We start from the raw sequence: 22,467 nt of genomic DNA on the forward strand, positions 1-22,467 counted from the left end.
CACTGTGATTGGCTGGAGATGTCAACCCATTTGTAGAATGTGACGAAAGCGCACAAACAAAAACACGTTATTTCTGAATGATTTAAACATTCCACTTACAATATAAGAATAATGTTTATATACCAGTAACGTCTAGTAATGCATAATGTTGATATAATGTTAATAACGTTTCTGCTAGAACTTTAAAAGAACGTTTCTAAAAAGTTACTCTGAGAACGTTCCCTGTTAGCTGGCATGTTGACGATGGATTCATTGGATCAGAACAGTACACAGACCCAGTTGGCTTCTTGTGATTTCCATGTGAAACGTATTTGTGAGATTTACATTTATTTTTGGGAGGGTAAAAAATGTGTTTGTCAGGTGATCGGAGGAGAGAGTTTGAAAATAAAAGTGATTTGGAAACAACTAGATTGAACATTAAGAGAGCAAACGCGGCCGAATCTGATTTCACATTAACCGAATCCTTTCCAGAATCAGCGACTACATGGACCTGACACCTGTCGACATCGTCGGGAAGAGATGTTATCACTTCATTCACGCAGAGGACGTGGAAGGCATCCGGCAAAGCCATTTAGACCGTGAGTACATCTGCTCCCGAATCTATCCAATCAATCTGTGCAGCCACCCAGCAGTGCCAAAAACTACAGGACGGTTGTTAAAGAGCAAGATTCAGTGTCCTTACATGCTTTTGTAAGACTCATTGATCACCGGTCAATGACACCGTAAGAGCGTGGTGCGTTACGTGCCAAAGCTAGTGTAATATGTTCCCAGCAGCCTTTCGGTGTAATGGGACAGCGCTGTGACAGGCGAGATTATCCATGCTAGCGCTTCGTCTCATAACAGACCATGACGAAGAACGCTTCCTTTTGCCAGACAGTATTCAAAACAAACCCTGAAGTCTCACAAGGAACTGAACACAAATGAAAATCTCTGTTTGACGGAGAAACACATTTAGCTTTTTGGTCAGAAATGAGAAAGCTGTCATTTATTCACCCTCACGTTTGAAAAATTGAACTTAAACCTTGAATTAGCTTTCAGAGGAACACAAAACTCTTTTCTATTTAATGAAAGTGCTGTAAATGAAGACTGTGACTGTTTCGTTAAAATTGGTATAGATGACTTTTTATTTTCTGTCACATGGCTGCTTTCCTTCTGAAATCTTGTTTCTCCATATTTAATATCTCCATAAATCATTATTGCTAGATACCCTTTATGTTTCTCACTGGTTTTTGCAAATATCTTCGTAAAAAGTCTTTAAAAAGTGCTTGTCAACTTTGACAACACAGTATTTAATCATTTAATCAGCGTTTTCTACATTTCCTGAAAAACAGCGAATTTGGACAACCAAGGTTTGGAAAGGACAGTGATGACATGATCATTTTGGTGGGCTGAAATATAATTCATTATTCTTGGGAAAGTTTCTCAGAAAAGTGGTGATGTCCAAGTCCTTTTTTCATTTTATTAGGAATGTAACGGTTCACTTAACTCACAATGAAATTCACGATACTGATTTCACGATACGATTCATTCATGGTTTCTTTTACTAAATGAGTTGAGACAAATTAGAAACAACTGCCCTTTAATTATTTCGCAAATGCTGCACATTTCTTTGTAAAAATAGAAATCTCTTTCATGTCAAACAATAAAACTAAACTGCAATTTAAACCTAATTCCAAATCAAACAAAAAATGAATAATCCAAAAGTCTCTTTAATATACACAAACAAACACTTTGTCTGTGCTTTTTTTGGATATTTTAGACTTAAGAAATATCACCATATCCACGTTTCCAAGCTCCTGCTGTTCAAAACGTGTATTGCGATTCATTTTACATCTCAACCGACTTGCATCGTCACATATTATGATGGATTTTCAACCGGCTCACAGTGAATCATTACATCCCTACATTTTGTTTCACTATCTTTTATTTTAAAATACATCAGTGTAATTCCTCTACGAATCTGTCAGATCAAGTACATGACATCAGCTCTCTAACTATAAATGATCCGGATGCAGTGGTTGAGATCTTGGTGGAGAGGAATATTATTTGCGCATATCGTGTTGACCGCTTTCGTGACACTTCTATGGTGCTTTTAAGAGCCAGACGGCCCCGGTCCTTATTCATTTTTATTTTAGCACCGTTATCTTTAAAAATCCACTTTTGTGTTCCACAGAGAATCGAAAGTCAAGGGCCGTTTTGAAACGACGTGGGTAAATGACCACAAAATTGTAATTTTTGGATGAATTATGAATGGCTTCTTTAAGTCAATCCTCTCGATGTGCAGGCACTACATTTCGAGGGCGTTTTTATGTCATGTAGTATTCATCTAGGCCGATCCGTTGGAGAGTGCTTTGAAGGTTCCTCAACCTTTCGTGCGCTCTGCTTTCATCCCGCTCGGCAGGAGGGCCGCTGACCGTCTGGAGGAGCGTTCGCGCTTTTTGAATATCCTAAATCATCTGTTAAGTGTGTTTTGGCAGCCCACCTCTGGCCCCCCCCACCCCTCTGCCATGATGGCAGAAATTCAAAGCGTTATTGAGAGCGGTGTAGCGTTTTATACAGTAAATATGTGCGCGGCTCTGCGGCAGGCAGGTTGCCATTATTTAAGTAGCGAGGGTCGAGGCGCAAGAAGAAGAGGCAGGGGATAAATCCGGCGTTTTATTATGTTTTTGCCGAGGAGGGCGGGTGTCCTTGGGGCTGGCGAGGGAATTTGGAGCTGTCTGATTAGATATTGGGAGTTCAACTGAATTAGAGCGCAATTACCACTGTATTGCACTGTCCCCGTGCCTTAAAAAGCCACCAGATTGGGTCCATTAGACCTTGATTTGAAACCCAGCGGAGGCAGAAGAGAGAAGAGCCGAGATGTCGATTAATGCCGTGGAGAGAGAAACCAGATAGATGGATGGATGGATGGATGGAAATAGATAGAAAGATGGAAATGGATGGATGGATAGATGGATGGATGGATGGATGGATGGATAGATGGAACGATGGAAAGATGGAAAGAAGGAAAGATTGAAAGATGAAAATGGATGGATGGATGGAATGGATAGATGGAAATAGATAGATGGATGGAAATGGATGCATCAATGGATGGATGGATGGAAATAGATAGATAGATAGATAGATAGATAGATAGATAGATAGATAGATAGATAGATAGATAGATAGATAGATAGATAGATGGATGGATGGATGGATGGATGGATGGATGGATGGATGGATGGATGGATGGATGGAATGGATAGATGGAAATAGATAGATGGATGGAAATAGATGCATCAATGGATGGATGGATGGAAATAGATAGATAGATAGATAGATAGATAGATAGATAGATAGATAGATAGATAGATAGATAGATAGATAGATAGATAGATAGATAGATAGATGGATGGATGGATGGATGGATGGATGGATGGATGGATGGATGGAAATAGATAGATGGATGGAAATAGATGCATCAATGGATGGATGGATGGATGGATGGATGGATGGATGGATGGATGGATGGAAATAGATAGATAGATAGATAGATAGATAGATAGATAGATAGATAGATAGATAGATAGATAGATAGATAGATAGATAGATGGATGGATGGATGGATGGATGGATGGATGGATGGATGGATGGATGGATGGATGGATGGAATGGATAGATGGAAATAGATAGATGGATGGAAATAGATGCATCAATGGATGGATGGATGGATGGATGGAAATAGATAGATAGATAGATAGATAGATAGATAGATAGATAGATAGATGGATGGATGGATGGATGGATGGATGGATGGATGGATGGATGGATGGATGGATGGATGGATGGATGGATGGATGGATGGATGGATGGATGGATGGATGGATATGGAATGGATAGATGGAAGGAAATAGATGCATCAATGGATGGATGGATGGATGGATGGATGGATGGATGGAAATAGATAGATAGATAGATAGATAGATAGATAGATAGATGGATGGATGGATGGATGGATGGATGGATGGATGGATGGATGGATGGAAAGATGGATGGAAAGATGGATGAAAAGATGGATGGAAAGAGATAGAAAGATGGAAATGGATGGATGGAAATGGATGGATGGATGGAAATAGATGGATCAATAGATGGATGGATGAAAATAGATAGAAAGATGGAAATGGATGGATGGAAATAGATAGACAGACAGACAGACAGACAGATGGACGGACAGATAGATAGATGGCGCTCATGAAGAATCCGAGAGCAGGTGCTTTATACAAGCAGAAATACATCTTGACAGGTCTGACCTCACCTGTGTCAGCTACAGAACAGGACCGACACGCTTAAATTAATAAAAGGCAGGACTGAGTATAATACTCACTGCATAAATGCTCTGAGGGTATGTGTGTGTGTGTGTGTGTGTGTGTGTGTGTGTGTGTGTGTTTTTACGAGCAGAGAGTGAGAGAGAGAGAGAGAGCGCGAGGTGGAAAACGATGGCTCACAGAAGTGTGCTGAAACCCCAGGAGAATGAAGCTCTGTGCCTGAAGGCAGAGTACAAGAGCCGGTCTCTGAAGACTAGTTCAAACTGACTTTAATGAAAAACTCCCTTCACTCTTTACTGGGCTTGAAGATAGACTCCACAGCTGCAGAAAAATACACCTGCTCTACACCCGTCGCGTCGTGTAGCGTCGACAATGCCCCTTCCAGAACGCATTCAGAGCAAATACAAACTGGATCTTTCTTTTAGGCAGTTTCCATGGATACGCTGTATTTACGTCAGCAGTGATTTATTTGGATTTGTTGTTGTTTTTTATGTTTTTAATGAGACAGGACAGTTGAGACGGTTTCAGCGGCAACAACGTAAACAAACGTTATGTGTCCCAAACGTAACTTCCAGTACGCCTCTGTAAAGAATCTATAACTGTTGAGTAGTTTTAATTAAATTTGATCAAATTAATTTACAATAAAATATTAATGTAAATTAATATAAAGATAAAATAAACTGTTATATTATATCCAAGCACAGAGCACAAGTTAACATCCGGCTAACGTGTGGATCCGATGAAAGCATCTATAGACATTTCAGCACTTTTTTTATGAAGTCTATTATTTTATTTAATAAATCTCACATATATAATTGACCTTTAAAGATATTTGTTTAACTTCTCAAATCGTCTTGTTTAACAATGTTGTAGTGAAACAGGAAGTTCGTCTGGACCAGCCTTAAACCAGCGTTGTTTACATCATCCGTACTGGTCACCAAACATTTTCTGGTCCCGAAGTTCTTCCTGTTTCATTTTTTTATTGATTGGTTTCCTTTTTTATTTCCCATCTATACGTAGTTTTGATTCCGTTTGAAATCTTCTTTTGGTTTTATGTGTTGTTGCGTTTGAGGGAAACAGGATGTGCTTCCGGACGGATGGGAACCGCCAACCAGTTCATAAGTGGATTTTTTTATATTGTAGCTGAAGAAACCATGCATCTCTCTACAGTACATATGGCTAATAGCACCTCATACAATTTCTTTAAATGGCCAACGCATTTATTTTCCCTGTTGGTGATGCGTCACATTTAAATCCGCATAACACAACATAAATGCCTCCCATTCACTTCCCCTGCCAGACTTTGCCCGGTTGCCGCAGATCTGCATGTCTGCTCTCTCATTCATAAAAGGCTTGTCTTTACAATAATACCCCAGTGGACTGCAAGGACTTTTCCATAAAGCAATTTCACGGGTGTAAATTACTTACTTTTATATGACAGTGACACTCTCTACCCCTCCTGCTAGAAGTGAGGCCACGCTGGGTAAAGGGTATCTGAAAGGTAGCTGCTATTATGGAAGGGATCCAAGTGATTTAACAGAACTGAAGGACAGGGGCCCTGGCAAAGAAAGAGAGAGAGAGAGATCGAATGGGAGGACGGAATTAGAGAGAGAAAGAGAGAGAGAGAGAGAGAGAGAGAGAGAGAGAGAGAGATACCGTCCTGCAGGCTTGCCCGAGGCTCCAGGAGAAGGCAGAGAGATTAAAGAGGCCGTATTCCTTTTAAAGCCTCCAAAAGCAGCCAACGACTCCTGCGCTGAAAATAAAGAGAGGGATAGTGAAGAGAGAGAGAGAGAGAGAGAGAGAGGAGGGGAGAAGGGGGCTGGCTTCATTACCACTAAATCAATAACTCAAGCAGGCCCTGATTGATTTAATGGCAGTGTAACTGAAAGGGGGTTAAAAATAAGCTTTACCTGTACGGACGCGGTGCCGGGCGGAGCCGACGGGGCCATCACATCAAATATAATGCAGATGAGATCAGCTCATCAGGTTTAAAGTCATGGGGAAGATACGTTCTGGAATTTGTAGAGAGTAATGAGGGCTTAAAGTGGACCCTTGGACCGCTGTGTTCATAGCGAGAGGTGAAAATTTGTGCGACAAGATCAGTCAAGTTATTGCAGAGACTTTTAAGGATGAAGTTTTAATCTATTGTGTGTCTGTGTCTTGTTTAGCATCTTTCTGTCGGTCCTCTCTTCATCTCTGTATTCAAGTCAGATTTTCAGACTATTTCAAAGAAAAAAGTGATTAAACACTTTCATCTCTTCATACCTCATTTAAATGATCAAAATTGGTGATTATTTATCATACGAGTTAATCTTTTATCATCAGCCAGGTTTGTCATTTCTGACGAAACGTTACGTGTGGTTCCGATCAGTGTAAACAAAACTCCACCGTCGGTTCAGTAGCGCAACTTTCTGGAGTTGGAAGGTGAGAGCAAGGGTGCGATAAACCACTCTCCGTTTTTAAGTTACGGGTTGGTTTTACATTTATTGGTACAGAAATCACGCAGTGAACTCAAGGCAATTATCAGCGCTGTTGGGAGGGTTTCTCAAACAATGCTATTAGTCTGTAATGATTTTAATTACTAGACTTATTCTTATATAAATCATTCTTCTCAATGGACTCTTTTCTTTTGTAGCTGTAATTAAACCCGCGAATTTGAATATAGTGCCTTGCTTGGATTCCGACTGTTTCTGTTTTGTGGAACAATGATTAATGCAAATTCAGATTATTTCAGATGGCCGTTTAGCGCTTAATTTAGCCAAAATGATGGCGACTGCCACAGTGTCTTCACACAGGTAGCCTCAGTCAAGGACGCAGTGACAGATATGTTGGCACACGGTCACAGCGCCCTCTGCTGGGATTTCTGAACAGGATTAATGTCAAGGAAAATAATGAATAGGTTTCAGACAAAGCAAATTATTGTTATCACTGCTGCTGTTGAATTGCTGTTATTTAATCTGATCGTATGTCATATTGCCACCAGGTCTTTGGAGTATAAAAAAACGTACTACTTTATTATATATGAAGGTGGCGTTATTCATGTTTATTTCCTTTTTCTGCCTTCTTTCCACAGTAATGAATAAGGGACAGTGTGTGACGAAGTACTATCGCTGGATTCAAAAGACCGGAGGTTATATCTGGATCCAGTCCAGCGCCACTATTGCAATCAATGCCAAGAATGGCAACGAGAAAAACATAATCTGGGTCAACTATGTTCTTAGGTATAACTCCTTTTATTTAAAATAAATGATGGTAGGACTTAACTTAAAGCCTTTAAGATATAATGCAGTCGTCGTGAAGAGTTATTAAATGGTGGGATGCTTTATAATGGTTCATAATGTGTGTCGTAATAGATTAAATGTTGTTGTAAAAAACTATAACCAAAATAAAAATGCGAAGTTTCAGAATGAATTGATAAGTGTTATAATGCATGAACTGTAGTAGACATTAAAAGGTGCATTACAATGCATAATAAATACATTAAAACTACTTCAATAATGCGTAATACATATATGCTTTAAGTAAAGTGTTACCAAAATGTACTTTCACATGTTTCATCCTACACTGTCAAAAGATGAAAAATCTCCCAAGTGAGAGAGTATTATAGTCTGTTCTGGTGTAAAATGTAGAAGGCCAAACAGAACGAGCGTCTCAAACTGCTTTGTGATTTCTGGCCTTCTTTTGGTGGGCTCAGAGATCATTAGAGACGCTCTGTGATTTGGGCCGCAGTGGATCAATCATGACGTCTATAGAAGTGTGCAGGATTTTTATTCACTGGCAAAGTGAATGACTTCTAACCTCGTGTTTTCTTTTGAATGTGCAGTAATCTGGAGTACAAAGATATACCCATAGATATCGCACAGCTGCCCAGCCTGCCGGAGAAAACATCGGAGTCTTCGGAAACATCTGATTCAGAATCAGAGTCCAAGGAGAACTCAGGTAGAGTACCAATCCTCTTCTTTTGTGTGATACAATTTTCCCCAAATCAGTGTTTCATTGTGGAAGGAACAGTTCCCCTTAATTTGAACATTCTGTCATCATTTACTCACCCTCAAATTGTTCCAAATCTGTATAAATGTCTTTGTTTTGATGAACACAGAGAAAGATATTTGGAAGAATGTGTGTAACCAAACAGCTCTTGGTTACCACTGACCACTCTGTAGTATAGGAAAATGTTCTTTATAAATGTCTTTGTCGTGTTGAACACAAAAGAAGATATTTTGAAGAATGTAGGAAAGCAAACAGTTCTGAGACACTTTTGACTACCGTTGTCATTTTTCCTTCTATGGTGGTCAATGGTGACCAAGAACTGTTGGGTCATAAGCTGCTTCCAAATATCTTTCTCTGTGTTCATCACAACAAAGCAATTTACACAGATTTGGAGCAACAGTTTGAGGAAATGATGACAGAATAATTTTTTGGGGTGAACTGTCCCTTTAAGTTTTTTTTGTAATTTTACAGTGTGATGGTTTTTCACTGTTTGAGACTCAGCCATGATATAATGGAAAGTTATGAAAAAACGCAACAAAGTTTTATATTATGCAAACGCACACGTATCACCTTCGGACTCTTGCTGTGCAAAATATCTTCATTCTGATAATTACCAGAAATTATGTAGGACAAGGAAATGTGGTGCTTTCGATATGTCCCCAAAACTGGTGTAAATAGTCAATTAAGACTCGGCAGCCAGTTGGAGATATTAATTATACATTCCAAAAGGAGATGAAGTGAGATTCCAGAGATGGTGGTGGCTGTGAAGTGAACAAGGCTGGGTGACAGACTGGGGATTGTGCCAACATATTGGCCCCTGGGCATCTCTGCACGCTGAGCCTTTTGCCAGCTTTCATCACAGAGGTTACAGACTGTGCCAGCTGCAGCTGGACCAAACCATGCTCTTCCCATGGCATCTTCTACCCCTGTCTTTATCTGTTTCTCTTTCTCACCCATTGCTGTCATGTTCTTCCTGAGGCTAGAATCACCAAATCCTTTACAACTTTCATTATTAAGAGTAAAAACACAGCAATTTTAGTCACATGTTCTGAACAAAATGTATACTGTTCATGACTAAAGAAACGACTTACTATAAGTTACCAAATATAAGTCACCATGGGCTAATACAAATTTCAAAGAGCAGTTACGTAATAGAATTGGTAAACCGTACTCCATCTGGAGTAAGTGTATAAATATTAAAAGAATACCTCAAGTGAACTCTTAAATGAACTTTAGTTGTTGTGCAAACTGAACTCTGCTATACAAATGCATCTAGAGACATGTCCTCTAAACTTTTCTTTCTCTCCCAAAAGACAATGAAAACTCCAAGTCAGGTGGGAAAGGAAACCCGTCTTCCGAGAACAGCGAGGACCCCGAGTCGGACAGTAAGAAACAGACGGGCGAGCCGCCAGAGCAGGAGATGAGACGACAGGAGGAAGGAGACAGTTCCAGCAATCCAGAAAGTCAAGACAGCGAAGACAGCCTGGAACCATCCGACTGTGAAACAGACCACAAGGAAGGACACTTGGGTCGACTGGGCGGCTTACACATAAAGGTGGAGCGCTACGGCGAGGTAGAAGAACTGCGGGACTCGCCCTCCTCTTCCTCTTCGGAGGAAGAAGAGGACGATGAGGACGAGATCGTAAAGGAATGCAACAGCGCAGGAGAGCTTAGCGGACCGGCAATGAGCCGACACCAAAAGAGAAAGAAGAGAAGGAAAAAGCAGAGGTGGGACAGAAGTCGGCAGCGGCTGCGTCTGTCGCCCTCGGCCACCGCCACTCCCAGCCCCAGCGGCATGGACCCCACCCTCGGAGACCAGCCTCCCCTTCTGCTCCCGCCCTCCCCGACCAGTGCCTCCGTGCTAAAGATCAAGACCGAGATGTCGGAGCCGATAAACTTTGACAACGACAGCAGCATCTGGAACTACCCGCCCAACCGAGAGATCTCCCGCAACGAATCCCCCTACAGCATGACGAAACCCCACGACACCTTCCCTTCCCCCCAGCCTGGCGGTCCGCACGTGTCCATTCCTGAGTCTGTCCTCACTCCACCTGGTGCCGAGAGCGGAGGAGGCAGCAGAAAGCCCAACTTCAACGGCAACGGTAGCAGCGGCAACAACGCCCCCACCGCTGTGTCCAGCGCAACCCCGGGCAGCCTGGCTCTTCCTTCCAGTTCCTCCACGGCTGACCCCCTCTCCCCACCACTGTCGGCCTCGCCGCGGGACAAGCAGCAGGGCACGCCCACCTCTTCCGGCTCCCTGCTCTACACCAGTGACCTTGAAGCCCTGCAGAGGTTACAAGCAGGTAACGTGGTGCTCCCATTGGTGCACAGAGTCACTGGCACGCTCGCCGCCACCAGCACGGCCTCCCCACGAGTCTACACCACTGGAACCATTCGATACGCCCCGGCAGACGTCAGCCTGGCAATGCAGGGCAACCTCTTGCCTAACCCCCACGCTGCTGTAAACTTTGTGGACGGGCCAGGTTTCGGCATAGACCCCAAGACACCCATGGAGATGCTATACCACCACGTGCACCGGCTCAACATGTCCACGCCCTTCGGTGGAGCGGTCAGCGGAGCCGGGCTGACGCAGATGCCCGCTGCTAACGTCTTCACCACGGCAGAAGGACTCTTCTCCACGCTTCCGTTCCCGGTCTACACCAACGGCATCCACAACACACAGACTCTGGAGCGCAAGGAGGATTGAAGCAAAACATCGAGACCATATTACTGTGTTCAACTGTGACTCTTGTGAGGCAAAGACTGTGTATTAAAGTTTGGGAAGTGAGATGTTCTAGCACTTTGAATTTTGAGCAATTGAGCTTGTCTAACCGAAATGAATGGTTCCTCTTCGTGTGTCTTTCTATCTTTCTATCTCCTCTAGTTCTTCTTTCTTCTTTCTCCTCGATGACAGTTTCTCAAAACAGACTATTGTTAAGAGTTCCTTCCGAGCCGCAGGGAGTTCATAGCACTGTAGCATAGCGTAAAGAAAAGAAGAAGAAGACTGAGAGGAAAAGAAACCGTTCATGTTTGAACATGTTTGTGACAAAAGGATGTGACCCTGTTTGATCAAGTTCGAGGGGTTTTAAATGGGGAGCGGTATTTTAGAAGAAATGTTTTTCTCTTGGTTTTTTATAGCTGCAAATCATGCATTTTAAAAAAGCAATTTTAGCCGGGTATCGACCTGTGAATAGAATGTTACTCCAAAATCCCAGGACATGGAACAGGTCGGCGTGAGATTTTTCCAGTTCCATCTTCTGTTTGCGGATCCATGGTGCTATCATTGAGTTACGCTCACTCAGCTGGCTGATGCAGGTCCTGTTCAGACGAACAGCGGCCTCGGAGCATGTCAAACCTCTAACAGACGCGTTGCGTTTGATCGTCGTGTTTTTAAATTATGTTCACACACACGGGGATGGTATTTTGACTCAATGTGATTGAGTCGTGGAACGGAAAAGGGTGATTATTATATTTTCGTCAAACTGAATTGTCTCTCAGTGCAACTGAGGCTAATTTTACATTGCAGACTTCGAGATGAATGTTAAACTCCAAAAGGCTTCGGTCAGAGCTATTCTTAATCGTTTCGATTTTCGATTTCCGTTGAATGTTTACACTCCCTCTTTAGCTTAAAAGCCTGGTGTCTTTGCCGAAATCAACCTCCCCATCCCTTACCCCTTAACTCTCTCTGAAAATCACATATCAAACAGAGATTGTAATGAGGACGTGCATTCTCAATCAAAAAAAATCCACATTCCTAGTTTTTACCCACTGTTGCCAAAAAATGTTACTCTCACAGTTTTGGTGTTAAAACACTGTGATTTGATGTGTAAAAAAGTAATAAAACGGACGAAAACTGTCGCCTCATCCTTTGGCAGCCGCCCATCGAGTCATCTATTACGCAGCGTGATAACTGTAAACTTGTACAATGTGTAAGTGTCATTGGCTGTCAGTCTCCATAGCAACTTAAGTGTGTGTTACTATATGCAGTATATACTGAGCTAATGTAGCTGTTTTGTCCTTTGTCCTCTCTGTGCTAGTCCGGGCTCGGACGGGGAAACGTGTTCTCCCTCTTGTGCCCCTGCAGTCTTAGTGAACCAGTGGAGGTTAGTGGATTTTGTGTGGTGGCCTTCCGATGTAGTGTCACCTTTTTTGCTGCTTACTTTTTGTATGTATTCCTTTTTTCTGTTTCTGCTATTGCTTTGCTGTGGTGTAGTCTGCGGGCCTCTCTCTCTTTTCTCAGAGATAAAAGACTCTAAACTAGCTCAAAGGTTTAAGGAGCCATTTTTTTGCCACTGAGGAATTCTGGGATTGCAGCTTCCAGCTCCAAAACGATGAGGAATGAAAAGCCGAAGTAGCATTTTACTAGACTGGAACCTTAAACGCCTCAGATGTGAAACATTCCCAGAGTCCCTTGTGCTTCTCTTGTGCATTGGGTGTATTTCATTGGTTTCCACCAAACCTGTTGACTTTAAGGACCCTGCAACTCACATACACATACACACGCGCAAACACACACACACACACACACACACACAAAAAAAAACGTTGATGGTAGTATTTCAGGACAATAAACAATTTTAAAGATTTCTAAAGAGATGAAAAAATATTTCGCACTATAAAATCTATTTTTATAGGTGTTTTGGAAATGCATGTTTACTAAGTTGATCGTTTGGTTTAATTGATTTCGTTGGGTCCAGCGGCTTTGTCGATGTTCAGTGTTTTTTAGTCTGTCCAGCAAAGGGAAGAGGAAGCCTTCGTCTTTTTACCTGAATCAGGCTCTCCAAGCTCCCCCGTGCCCCCCCCTCCCGACATCAGGAAACGTGTGTCTGTGGTTTCTGTGAAGATAATGTTGTCGCTCAAACCCAGGTCATGATATATTCGTATGTTTTTAAAAGCGGTTGCTCGGTTGCAGGAGAGAGCTAGCGTCGCTGCTGCAGGATCTTAGATTTTAGCATTTTGTACGTAGATCAGAAACGTCGTTGGGGACGGGGTTTGGGGGCAGCTCGAAAACAGACACAGTGGACCAGGAAATACACCCATATGTTACTAACAGAACAGCCGGGCGAGCTGTCTCAATGTATCTGTGTTGTGTCAAAATGATTGCTGGTGATTTAATCTTAAACTAATCTCAGCTGCTGTCAGATAAATAGTGTTTAAAATTACAATATGAGAAATCACTTCATTACCTGTGAAGACTCTGTGTCTGTGTTTTTAACTATTTCTTGTACAATTATACAGATTCTTTTATGAGGAACTTGGTGCCAAGTAGAAGAATATGGGAGAATGGGATTCTCTTAGTATCAGTGTTAACAGTGTTATAAATTCTAAGTACGAAAAACAAATTAAAATATTAAAAAGAGAAAACTATGGTACATTTTTATTTGGGATTTGGTTTCCTTGATTTCTTTTTCAGAAAAAGACAAAAAAACATAACTAACTGAAGCTAACTTTGAGTGCCTGGCTTATTGTTTTGAAAACACGTTTTGTTCGTTCATTTACCATGAATAATGCTGCAATTCAAAACAATGTACATACTTCATTTTACAACAGGGTTATTTTATACTTTTGTAGGTTTTCATCAGTTAAGCGACATGTCATACATGGTTGTCTTTCTGTAACACAGTTTTTTTACCATCTTACAGGTGCCATATTCATAATAAACTTTTCTTGGATTTGTTACTAGCTGGCATCATTTCTTTCACGTTCTGTTCATCATAACTGAATGGCGAGCATCAGCGATTATTCTTTGCTTTACTGCTTCTTTACGTTCCTTCTTTTCTCTCCTATGTTTCTTCCCCCCGGTTCTTGATTTTGGTCAATGTGTTGAATACTTTTCAGGTTTCAGGTAAGGGAGTATCAAGATATTCCCACGTAGCCCAGCTGTCTTTTGCTTCCACATGAATGGCAATCCAGTGCACTTACAATATAGTGCCCACATACCAGGGCATTGGCGTTTTTTAGCAGTGGCTGAGTGAATCTCCTTTTTGTTGGACAGATTCTCACGGGTATTTCTGATATGTTATTTCCACCTCACGATATCTTTACCAGGTTTTTCAATTAGCAGGACAATTTGATTCTGTGTCTTCTATTATATTGATCTCACTGTAACTTCCTACAGCAAAGCGAAATAAAAAGGGAAACTGCTTCCTTTTAATAGTGTTTTACTTCCGTATGTTTTTCAATCATATTATTTTATTATATATTTACATTTATGGATTTGGCAGACACTTTTATCCAATACCTATTTTACATAGGTATTTGCAATCCCCTGGGATCAAACCCACAACCTTTAACGCAATGCTCTTACCACTGAGCTACAGGAAAGCTATATATATATATATATATATATATATATATATATATATATATATGGTCTTCTAAAGGGAAATCTATCGCTCAGATGTTGCTACTATAAAACATGAGACTTAAACGAATATTATCGTAGATGTAATGCAATGTGTACACACGATTTAAGGTTAAAAAACATGTATGTTCCACATACCGTGCATGTTAATATCTCCTCTTTGCTCAGCCTCTCAGAAACGCACAGATTTTTAACAAAGCTCATGGCTCTGAAAAGCGAGGTGTGCTATGATTGGTCAAATTACCAGTGCGTAGTGATTGGTCAAATAATGCAAGCATGTGACAGAAATGTAACGTCTTTTACCATATTTGGAACATCAGGTTCCTCTTCAATTGTTCTGACAGGTACACCACCATACTTGCGTAAACATTTGGGCGGTCTTAGTCAAATCAGACCACCAACTGATGTAGATTTGTGGGGATGTGGCTACACGAGTTGTTTCAGACAGGTCTGGGAGAGCATTCACATTTAGGCAGAATGCATCTTTTGTCTTTTTGCAATTTTACGTGTTTAATACATGCATGGGCAACTAATAACACACCAAAAAACACAGAAAAACATGTGTTCGTGCCACATGACCCCTTTATAGGAGCTATCAGTTAAGACTCATTAAAGAATCAGAATTGAACTCTGATGAAGAGACGATACGTACCTGAATAAGCTTTATGGTTACATTTCCTATTTTTACAATAAAAAATCTAATATTCAATGCAAAATTTAGATCAGTGAGCAATAGTGTTATGTGACCATGTTCTCTGACTTATTTGCAATATGAAACGTGCAGAGGACTCATATGTTTCTGCCGCACCCATATTTATCAATTATTTAATTGCTTTAAAGCACTATAATTGTTTTATAACTGCTTCTTGCGGTTTAGACAAAAATCTAATTGAATCTCCATTTCAGTCTCATTGATCTAGTTAAGGGAAATCATTTGAGATATTAATGAACTATAATCTTCGTATGGGTTATGTATCAAAGAATTTTAGCATGCAGACAAAGATGCTCACTTGCTTAAAAGTGAACGCATACTTTTTTGTTCATTGCTTAGTAACGCCGTTCCTTTCCCCTTTCACCTTTTTCTCTCTGTCCTGTTGTTCATCCTTCTCCTCTGACTTCAGGCATTGAGGGGGAAGGTCATCGTTGAAGCCCACTGAAGAAATCCAACCAACTTTAAATATTTTACGCAATTTTAAATGAAGCCCATGAATGATAGATCACAGGCGAGAGAGAAAGTGAGGAGGTGGTGCTGAAAAAGCCCAAACCTGAATCCTCCCTAATGATTAAGAGCTGTCCATCTCCTCTATACAGTCCTTATTGGAAATCAAGAGTGTGTTTATATAGCAAAGAGACTCTCATTAGAGCGGCTACAGGTATATAGAGCTATAGTGCCTACAGGAAAATGAAATTACTGTCTCTCATCTACAAAAGCCTGCGCGTATGATGTTGTAACCAATTTAACAGTTCTTTTTCATCAGAGGCAGGCATGTTTTTTAATATGAGACAGTTTTATGAAATGGGCTCGAAAGGAAGACAGACAGATTAGAGTTATACAATATATACAGTACCTATAAGGTTCCTTATACATTTATAGATTGGGTCAGAATATTATAATAATAATATAATATAATTTCCCTCTTATTAATAGCATGTTTTGGTTTATGTTATGGGTTATGTATTCATAATATTAATGTGTTTTATGAGGATACATGTGGCGCATCACGAACGGGAAATCTGCAGTGTGGCAAGAGTGACATCTAGTGGTTAGTTTATAAACTACAGCTCGCACGGTTTCTGCTTTTCTTGCGCACATTTCTCATACAGTGTTTCTGTCCTTTTCATCTTCATTTCAACAGGGATGTAATGTCGACGTGTGGCAATATCTCCCTATTGTGAACAGCAGGAGCTCTTCTATGAAGACCACAACACATAATAATCACAATAATACATAATCTTCACTTGTGTTTTGCGTTTACAACCCCAAACCTTTAATTGTGTGCCATATGTTTTCAAAATGTCAAAATTATTTTTTTACTTGCCAAAACTAGCCTCACTGTTTGTGTTGTATGTATTAATACCTGACGCAGTGTTGACCACCGTTACGCATTTGGCGTAATACACGCTTTCATTCTGACAAGCAAATGTCACGACAAATTTTATGACGATAATTATATATGATTGTCTTTCTGGGATACATTGTTCTTATTAAGCTTCACTTCTTGTCCGTTTAAGTTTGAAACTGCAGTGATCTCTGTTTTGTATCGATCAAATTTAGTGCGCTTTTATGAATACTATTACGGTAGTATCATGTAAATGAACGAGTGTGCTGCGTTAATAGCTGCATTTACCGTAATACCGTCAAGAGCAGATGAGCTGCGCTTTCAAGGACCTGCGATTGATGAGTTTCCACAAGTTTCACCTAAATTGTGAGTAATGGATGATTAAGTCTTTTACAAATCTCTTGCTTTTTTGAGGCAAATTATGAACATGGGCGCGATCACGTGATTTTGAATGAGATTTATCACGCGTAACGTTAATGCTCGGATGTGTATGTAGTTGCTGTAGAATTATCTGTAGAAATATTCAATATATTGAGACTGCAACAACAACCTCAGCAGCAATTTTCTTCAAATTCTTTAAACTTAGCTTTAAACTTCGTCCATTAATCTGAACTCGACCAAAACAATAAAACAGCGACACCCAGCGGTACGATTTCGCCAAAGGAAATACTTTATTACTGAAACAATACAGTATAAACAATTCAGGACTCTCTTGTGTTAAATTTGGCCATCTGAAGAACTGTAGAACGTCTTCATTGGTGTACAGTACATGAACCGAGATTTTCCCAAACGACTTGTGTTGCATTACCACTGTAAGTTTCATGAAACAAATAACATTTCTCAACAACATTCATTCAGTTGTGTGTTTGCTCAGCATTGCTGACCCGCATGCAAGCTGATCAAATTCTCTAAACCCACACTAGGACTTAAAAAAAAGTAAAAGGGAACATAACATAACATAACATAACTTTTCAAGTGCTTTAGGGAACATAACTGTATATCTGTAATGCTTTACCAACACTCTTTCATAAACATGTTGCACGCTACATCAAACAATAATGCATATAAAGTAATGATAAATTCACATAAAATATGTGCCAGTGACCACAATGCAAAAACACAAAAATATAAAAACTACAACAACCACAAAATGGACGATCAAAGAAATTAAAATATGTATAATGCTTGTCGATACATATTCTGAACAAAAAATAACTAGAATATATTTTTTTAAAGCGCTAGTATATTCGTTTTTATTTAAAAAGTGTATCTTTTGCAATATGTATATATTTTTTAAGAAAAACTTCACAATAAACATCTAATAGTTGATTAACTATATGTATTAAAATTTAACATTGTTTACAAAATTTTCTTTACATTAGCAGCGTGCTACTAAAAGGACTCTTCTCTGATTGTAAGGACTGTATTCAAAAGCAAGTAAATCACAGGTTGTGAGGAGTACCTTTAGTGCAAAAACCATCAGAAAAATAAGCAAAATAATAAAAGAAAACAAACAAATCCTCTTGGAGGAAACAGACTAGTGTGTCTCTATGTTAAGATGACGATCTTTCCTGTGTGGAGGCTGAAATATTAAAATAAAACATTAGATCATGTGAATTAGATTAAAATCACAGACGTGCATTTAAAACGACATTTGAACCGAACCAACCTGTCAGGTCTCTGAATTTCCTTTTAGCTTCAGCTCTTTCCTCTGAATCAAAGTACCACACTGTGATCGCATACCTGTAACACCAAACACTTTTTTTAGCCTGATGTTGAAACACCTCAACGCTCAGTTCTTCAACACGAAAGTTAATACATGTGACTCACCTTGTAGCATATGATGGCTGAACCTCATGAGGGTTCCTTCGATCTGACCAGAAAAGCAGAAGTCGATCAAACAGAGGTTCAACGTCAGCCACGTAAGCCTTCCCTTCAGGAAATATCCTTAGTATTCCCCCGTGCTCCTTCAAAAACACAATCACATTTGATTAATTGATGTCATGCAACAAATATTTTGAAAATTCAAAGCGTAAACTAAAGTCTACCTTGGCGTTCCAGTTTTTGTTCAGATAGTAAATACAGGTAACACAGCGACCGTCTGCGTTGGGATTATCTACATGTTTCACATATCCTGCTCCGTTTCCTGGATAACAAGCCACCATCGCCTGAAACAGAAGAACGGTAAACTCAGCTTGATAGATCGATTTCATACTAACTCATGAGACACTCAGACAAGCGTTTATCTGGGAAAACAGACAAGAGATTAATGACCCATTTGTTATTTTATTTAACAGGATCATATCAAGTTTAAACTGTAACCCAGCCTTGCTACAAATGCTTGAAAGCAATGTTAAACGATGTCAGATGTGACTTCTAAAGACAGATTGTAAAATGTCTTTGTTAAGTTACAAAAGTAGTGCTCCTAGTTTATTTATTTTTTTAAGATGTATTTTTGCTTTATTTGTACATGAGAGAGGGAACAGGAAGCGAAGTTAGAGAGAGAGAGGGGCGTGGGTTCGGGAAAGGACCACAAGACAGGAATTGAACCCGGGTCGCCCGATGCGACACATGTCGGAGCACAGCCCACGAGGCTATCAGCTCCGACTACAGTAGTTTTTAACAGCTAACAGCCTCTGCTTATATGGTGCTTTAATTGATGGAAAAACTTACAATTTAATATTTGCCTGCTATATCTATTCAGTATCCCGGGGGGGGGGGTTGCACAGAGGGGTCTCCGATAGACAGTTTAAATCTCAAAAAGAAAAATCTCATAAAAAGGGAATTTACTATGTTTTCCATCTTGTAAATAAAAAAATTGTTACAAGAATCCGATTTCGGATTGATCTTATAAAAAGTTAAAACTAAAATGTTTAAACATACAAAATTAAACTACTACCACAGATCTGTGTAAAAATATTTTCATCTCGACCTAAAAATATTTTTGGTGGGGGTTTGGTACTTTGAAATGATTATAAAAAAAAAGGAAACTGTTCAAATGTAAAATATGTCAAATAAACAATAATAAAAAAGCACACATTCATCCAATATATTTTAATGATATTTAGTGCACGCACTATTATACTAGTTTAACTTTCCAAACAAATATCCTGTAGGTCAAGAAACATGTAAACCCCTCCTTCCCAACCCTCACATATACAAACACACAATGGGGGTCTAAGTCACCGGTGCCCATGTTTACATTTCTGCAGACATGTCTTTATCATAATCATGTTCCCACAATAAGAGCACACACGCAGGTTTGCGTCACGCTGCTGTTTAAACATGTAGCCAGCAGGAGGAAGTGTGTGTCTGTGTGTGTTTGTGTGCATGAGTGGATGAAAAGAGAACGCTTGGCCAGCAGCCAGCGCTGTAAGGGGTTTAATGACAGTGCTACGTGTTGAGCGTGAGTCTGCTGTGCCACACAGAGTTCAGCTGCAATGACCAAACGCAGCCTTAAACCAACAGTCCACAGCTGTGAATCAACACACTGAGCCAGTTACGCCCATGTGATTTTCTGGTCAATAAACTAGTTCAAGATAAGACATACATACATGAAATGCATTAAGGAATAATTTCTGCCCAGTTGCACAACAACAAATAGTTTCTATTTATCTGCCAAAAAAATGATTATTTTATTATGCTAAACGTATTATTATTAAGGTTTTTTATGATTGAGAATTTGTTTTTGTGTGGTAACCCAAAAAGAGAGTTTTATCTTTTCTGACGTGTTTTTGAAGTTCCAATTTATTTCTTAATGCATTTACATTATTTGTTTTTGACACGTTTGTCCGGTGAAACTATATAAACATATATACAGACATAAACAAAGAACATTTCTGTGTAAAACTCTAACATCCCGTTTCTTCACTGTGGGCCTCCAGTTAACCCACTGTACACTTGTGTGGCGAGCAGTCACGTACAGACTATCTGTCCATTCATCACCAGTAACAGTGAAACCAGTGTGTGCCAAAACACTCTTTAAAGCAGAGACAAAAACTAATGTGATAACCTCAGTTCAGCCTTAAAAACATGCAATATTATGTTGACTTAAGGTTAGGGAGATGTTTAGTGTTATATTTGTATTTTTGTATTGATAATATAATACATATTTTCAAAATACCAATTACATTCTGTGATTGTATGAAAACATCATGTTGAACAGATCAGTGGTTAATTCGCATTAAATGAAAACATTTGACTTGTGACTGTGAATGCAAACTTTTCATGTGTTTAGTCTTTTTATGTAATACAAGAACTATTAATAAATTAGTTTAAAGGTATTTAAGGCTGTAGAGAATAAAAGTTTGTGTTTAAATAATATGTGTCTGTATACTGTGCATTAGGAAATTTAGTATTTATAAAAACATAATGCATATATTTAACACTTTGTAAGTTCATAAGTTCATAAAAGTAAACAGGTTATATAAGGACATTGGCATTTTGGCGTGTTAAGACATATTTAATGGTGATTGTTAAAATCTAATTCGTTTAATAAACCTCATTAAAAAAGGATGACTTTTTGTGACAGCATGCCCCAATAGCAACACACACACACGTATATTTAAAGCTGACAATAACAGCCTATTTAAACATTTAAAGTAAAATGGCATGTATGGCGTATTTTTAAATCTGTTCGTTCTATATGGACATTTGCGTAATTGGACATATGACTCAAAACCTTTATATAGTTGCTTAAATATTGCGCTTGCGACTGTTCCCCCTGTGACAACATGCCCCTCATAATTCCCATATATGAATTAACTTCACTGCCATTTGAACTGCTGTGTTTGTGTTTCTGTTTATATGTAAATGAATGTTGGCAAGGAAATTTGTTTTGAAGTTGAACTGATGGCCAAAGAAATCATAAACATGTAAAAAGGCACACTATAAGTTTTAAAAGTCTTTAAAGTATGTTATATTAATGCTCACCTTTGATCTAGCACAAATACTTTTCCCCAGTCGACCGACGCATGAAGATATCAACTTATCAATGAGTGTCAATAAGAAATTGACTGCCTCTGTGCCTCTCTCGTTCCCGTTAACCCACGTTATTTTATCTCCTCTGATGTTCCTCCTGCAAACTCCGTTTCTTCGACCCGCGAGCTGTCCGTCATTGAGGAGCCCGCATTCGTGCATGCGCTTGACCTGACCCAATACCATTTGTCCCGCGATGTTCCCCAAAAAATGGTCGACGTAAAAGAAGCCCCTGTCCAGCAAAGCAGGCACCACCTGCTCCAAAGCAAGTTTCTCCACCTGATTGTCCAAAGCATGCTGAAGAAATGGCATTTTGTCTCGCGCGTGGTGCAATGGATAAGTTTTGAATCAAATGATTTGTAAAGGCACGAGCTCGTGTATTGAGACGCATGCACTGGACATCGGCTTTGGTGGGACTGAGGAAGGTTTTAAAAGAGCTCTGCGCGCTGATTCATGTGCGGAGCTCCGAGCACCTGAAGCGCATGTGGAACGTGCAGAATGTGTGTCGCGCTCCGGTGGGCGGATTCTTTCTTTCACATGAAAAACCCTTTCAACCCCGTTCGCTTTTCAACCATTGGACGCCAAATACACGTTTCCTATGAGACCAAACCGTATTTCCGATGGGGGGCGCACGTTGGCTCAAATAGAGCATTGGAAACAAACGGTTGTGATTGGTCCATCCCGGCCTTTGATGAGGAAAGAAACAAGTATCACATGACAATGCTGCGTACGTGCTCTCTCAGCAGCCGTCTGGCCAATAATTTACATCTGA

General features: G+C 39.9%; 2 protein-coding genes across 5 annotated transcripts in view; one reads left to right on the forward strand and one right to left on the reverse strand.

The window, feature by feature from the left end:
• The window catches only part of LOC130437302 (neuronal PAS domain-containing protein 3), a 225,022-nt gene extending 210,564 nt beyond the window's left edge, over positions 1–14,458 (forward strand). For all 4 annotated transcript variants that reach the window (XM_056768605.1, XM_056768608.1, XM_056768606.1 and 1 more), the window contains 4 exons: positions 472–578; positions 7,378–7,525; positions 8,128–8,243; positions 9,608–14,458. In XM_056768605.1, coding sequence (XP_056624583.1) covers positions 472–578; positions 7,378–7,525; positions 8,128–8,243; positions 9,608–11,001 — 1,765 coding nt within the window. In that variant the 3' untranslated portion in view covers positions 11,002–14,458. The remainder of the gene's footprint in view (positions 1–471; positions 579–7,377; positions 7,526–8,127; positions 8,244–9,607) is intronic.
• Positions 14,459–17,365: 2,907 nt separating this feature from the next.
• On the reverse strand, positions 17,366–22,180 carry LOC130437089 (prolyl hydroxylase EGLN3-like). The gene is made up of 5 exons (XM_056768233.1): positions 21,651–22,180; positions 18,767–18,886; positions 18,549–18,685; positions 18,388–18,461; positions 17,366–18,300 (listed from the first exon to the last, which is right to left on the reverse strand). Exons 1-5 carry the CDS (start codon positions 22,005–22,007, stop codon positions 18,272–18,274), a joined length of 717 nt encoding a protein of 238 aa, XP_056624211.1. The 5' UTR covers positions 22,008–22,180; the 3' UTR covers positions 17,366–18,271.
• Between the last annotated feature and the right edge of the window lie 287 nt (positions 22,181–22,467).

This window comes from Triplophysa dalaica, chromosome 15, assembly GCF_015846415.1.
Source record: "Triplophysa dalaica isolate WHDGS20190420 chromosome 15, ASM1584641v1, whole genome shotgun sequence".
In the NCBI taxonomy this organism is placed as follows: domain Eukaryota; kingdom Metazoa; phylum Chordata; class Actinopteri; order Cypriniformes; family Nemacheilidae; genus Triplophysa; species Triplophysa dalaica.